Source organism: Cyprinodon variegatus, unplaced genomic scaffold (assembly GCF_000732505.1).
Source record: "Cyprinodon variegatus isolate N-32 unplaced genomic scaffold, C_variegatus-1.0 Scaffold1000, whole genome shotgun sequence".
Taxonomy (NCBI): Eukaryota; Metazoa; Chordata; class Actinopteri; order Cyprinodontiformes; family Cyprinodontidae; genus Cyprinodon; species Cyprinodon variegatus.
In genome coordinates, this window is record NW_015151453.1 from 272,185 (window position 1) to 275,757 (window position 3,573).

General features: G+C 37.1%; 1 protein-coding gene across 1 annotated transcript in view; it reads left to right on the plus strand.

The window, feature by feature from the left end:
• LOC107100682 (single Ig IL-1-related receptor-like) overlaps positions 1-1,508 on the plus strand; it is a 9,491-nt gene extending 7,983 nt beyond the window's left edge. The window contains exons 3-5 of the mRNA XM_015399256.1: positions 836-976; positions 1,054-1,197; positions 1,327-1,508. Coding sequence (XP_015254742.1) covers positions 836-976; positions 1,054-1,197; positions 1,327-1,493 — 452 coding nt within the window. The 3' untranslated portion in view covers positions 1,494-1,508. The remainder of the gene's footprint in view (positions 1-835; positions 977-1,053; positions 1,198-1,326) is intronic.
• Positions 1,509-3,573: the final 2,065 nt, after the last annotated feature.

Consider the following 3,573-nt stretch of genomic DNA (forward strand, 5'->3'; position numbering starts at 1 on the left):
TGCATGGTTTCAAAAGGCTAGTGGAAATGGGGCTTTACTGACCCCCTCCACATCCGATGGTAAGCTACAAAAAGGTACCTGTTTACAGAGTGCTGTGTCCAAGCATTTTATTAAAGCTGAGTAGAAAGAGAAAGTGTGGCAGAGAAGGAACACCCAGTGGATGGATAATCACAGCTTTAATAATGAGAAAATAGTCCTTAAAAATGTCCAGGAAGTCTGGACACATTGGTTGTTTTTAAAGTTGATTACTTAAGAGAAAAAAACACAAAATAAAGACATAGTCTACACATTCCTTATTAATGCCATTACTGGGCTAAGGAGAGACAGTTTGGATGTTAAGAGGTCTGAAGTCCTCTTTTTATGTCAAAGATTAGTTTGTATTTCATTTGGAAATAAGGTATGCTGGTGAAGATTCAGGTCATACTCATTCCAAAAAAGTAAAAAAACATCCACTGGACTTTGTTTCCAAGTTTGAAGACTTTTTGCTTCCCATTCAGGAAGCTTTTTCAATGAAAAATGTCAGAAATAGGGTTGAGTTCGAGGCTTTATAGAGAGGACCAAAACAAAGCCTTGCTTTGGTTTAGAAAACTTGCAAATTGAACCAGAAGAATGGGTCCACCCCCTGAATGGTTTGAGTTCTTTGTTAGCCAATTTGGAAAGGAAGTTCGCTCAGTCTGCAGGAATAGTGGAAAATAGTTCACTTTTATTTTCATATCTGGAAACATCTACCTAACTATATCTTCTGAGGAAATATTGTTTTAAAAAGCCCAGGTTTTAATTGGCCATGGATGAATAAATTCTCTAATTTTAGCATAATCTCTATGTTTTCTCTCAGACAATCCCAGCCACACGGCTGCAGTGATTGCTGCCATCGTCCTCATCCTCCTGCTGGGCATAGCAGGTCTGGTTTACTCCAGGTGCCACCTCAACATCAAGCTCTGGTACAAAAACTCCTATGGAGACTATGAACTCAACGGTGAGTCTTGTTGAAGCGGTGTAGTTTATTCATGTATGTTAAATGTCCTAATATTTGTTTTTGTGTTTTATCATCAGATGGAAAGCTGTATGATGCCTACATCTCTTATGTCAGCAATGACTATGACAGAAAGTTTGTCAACTTTATCCTCAAACCTCATCTGGAGAATAAAAATGGGTACAAGGTTCACCTCAATGACAACGATATCCTCCCTAACACTGGTAACAACAATGAATATAAATAAATATCCTTTTTTTTTTGTATAAACATACTAATTTTGCTTGACAGATGTTTATAGTTATTATTTGTGTTGCATATAGCTTTCTAACGCTCCCATTCTTGTGTTCCAGAGCCTTCAGCAGAGTTCCTAATGAACATGAGCCGCTCCCGCCGGCTCATAGTGCTCCTCTCTCACCCTTATCTCGAACAGGATTGGTGCACAAACAATTTCAGGTCTGTCTCAAGCAAAGCAAATTTGCCTATATATGAAATGGACATTAAAGGTGTGATAGAATGATTCTATAGGGTATCTGGTCCTTCAGGTCTCTAATAGGGTGATAGAATGATTCTATAGGGTATCTGGTCCTTCAGGTCTCTAATNTAGAACATGATGAGAAGACCAGAACTCAGAAACAAGACAATGATGAGAGAATTCAGGAAATGAAACAGAAACATGTTGAAGATTTAAAGAACCTGCAGTTAGAACACGATGAGAAAACCAGAACTCAGAAACAAGACAACGATGAGAGAATTCAGGAAATGAAACAGAAACATGTTGAAGATTTAAAGAACCTGCAGTTAGAACACGAGGAGAAGATAAATGAATTGATCCAACGGTATGAAGACAAAATAACTGCTATAAAACAAGACAACGATGAGAGAATTCAGGAAATTAAACAGAAACATGTTGAAGATTTAAAGAACCTGCAGCTAGAACACGATGACATCATACCATCACAATGTACGGACCAATTTTTAATGAGTTGGTTAGACTTCCTCGTGCCAGGTTGAGGGATTGTTGGTGTAGCGGTTAGAGCAGTGCTCTTGTGGTCTAGAAAGGTTGAAAGTACCTGGTTCGATCCCCACAGCCTCCCCTCTGAGTCCCTGAGCAAGACCCTTAACCCCACACTGCTCCCCGGGCACCACACAATGGCAGCCTACTGCTCCCCAAGGGGATGGGTTAAATGCAGAGGTACATTTCTCCAATGTGAGATCAATAAAGTTCAATTAAATTTTTTGAAGCTTTTTCCTGTGCGACTCTTTCCAGGTTCAATTCAATATTTGAACATATCTGTGAAGATTCTCAGTCATGCTTGAAAAGTTCAGATTAGGCAACTGGACGTGCATGTCCAAAACAAAAACAGACAAAATAAAGAATCTACTTGAGCAAGTGGTAGAGCTAACCAAAACTTGCTTTGCTATGCATAACCGCTAAGTGAAAGCCTCCTCCTACCGTCACTAACATGCTTTAGTAATCAGTGGTGCCCTGTAATACTGGGAATAACAATTCATGCATAGTGGAGAAAGTTGTATGGAAAATAAAGTCTATCCTTCCAGGTCTGATATTCTAAGAGCATCTTTGTGTTTCTCTAAAGGTGTGTAGCAATGTATTTATAAAAACAAATGTTTTATGAGATGCCAGAAGAAGCAGTATACTGTACATAATTATATTTGACACCAACAGCAAATCATCCCGTCTTTGCTCAAGTTTTAACGTTTTGCTCAGTTTGTCCTTAAACAATGATTTAATAAAAGATAATGTAGGTTCGGGTGTTATTCTTCCAGTTTTCTGGGTCTGATCTGAAAAAATAAACTTCACTCATTTTCTAAAGTGCTTGTTTTACAATCCTCTGGATTCCTTGGGCTTTGGGTATAATATTTTTATATTTTGTATTGTTTTAAGTGAGGCATGCATTTCCTTTTTTTATCTTCTGTATTTACTTAAGTGTGTAAACATAACTTCTGTTGAATTGGTGATTTCTACTGGTTAATAAATGTTAAGTACATATATACTCTTTCCTGTACTAATTTTAGAATTGTGTTAGATTCTACTGGTTCTGGAACCAACCTCTGCAGATAGGCTAAGTTAGAATAGAATCTGTTTTTTTTTATTATTATTATTTCCCTTTGTCATCAATAAAATGTATTTCAATAAAACCCCTTTTGATATTCTTGTGTTTGTCTCATTTAATTTTCCCCTCTGTGTTTTTTTTGGTGCCAATGGACTTTATGGAGGACTGTCCAAGCCTCTTTTAACACACATGAATAGATACTTTTCTGTGCTTTTTCTGGCTTCCTGCTCTTCTATACACCTCATCATGAAGTTCATCATGAAGTAACAAAGCAGGTTAATAAAAAAATATATTCATCTAACCAATTTTAAAACTCTGTGATGCTTTAGAAAAAAGGTTTATCAAATTAATACCAAATACTCGTTTATTGAGTAGAGGTGTAAACAAAGCAACTGGTTTCAAGCTGATCTATTGTTAATAGTTAAAGGGCTGATAGAATGATTCTATAGGGTATCTGGTCCTTCAGGTCTCTAATAGGGTGATAGAATGATTCTATAGGGTATCTGGTCCTTCAGGTCTCTAATA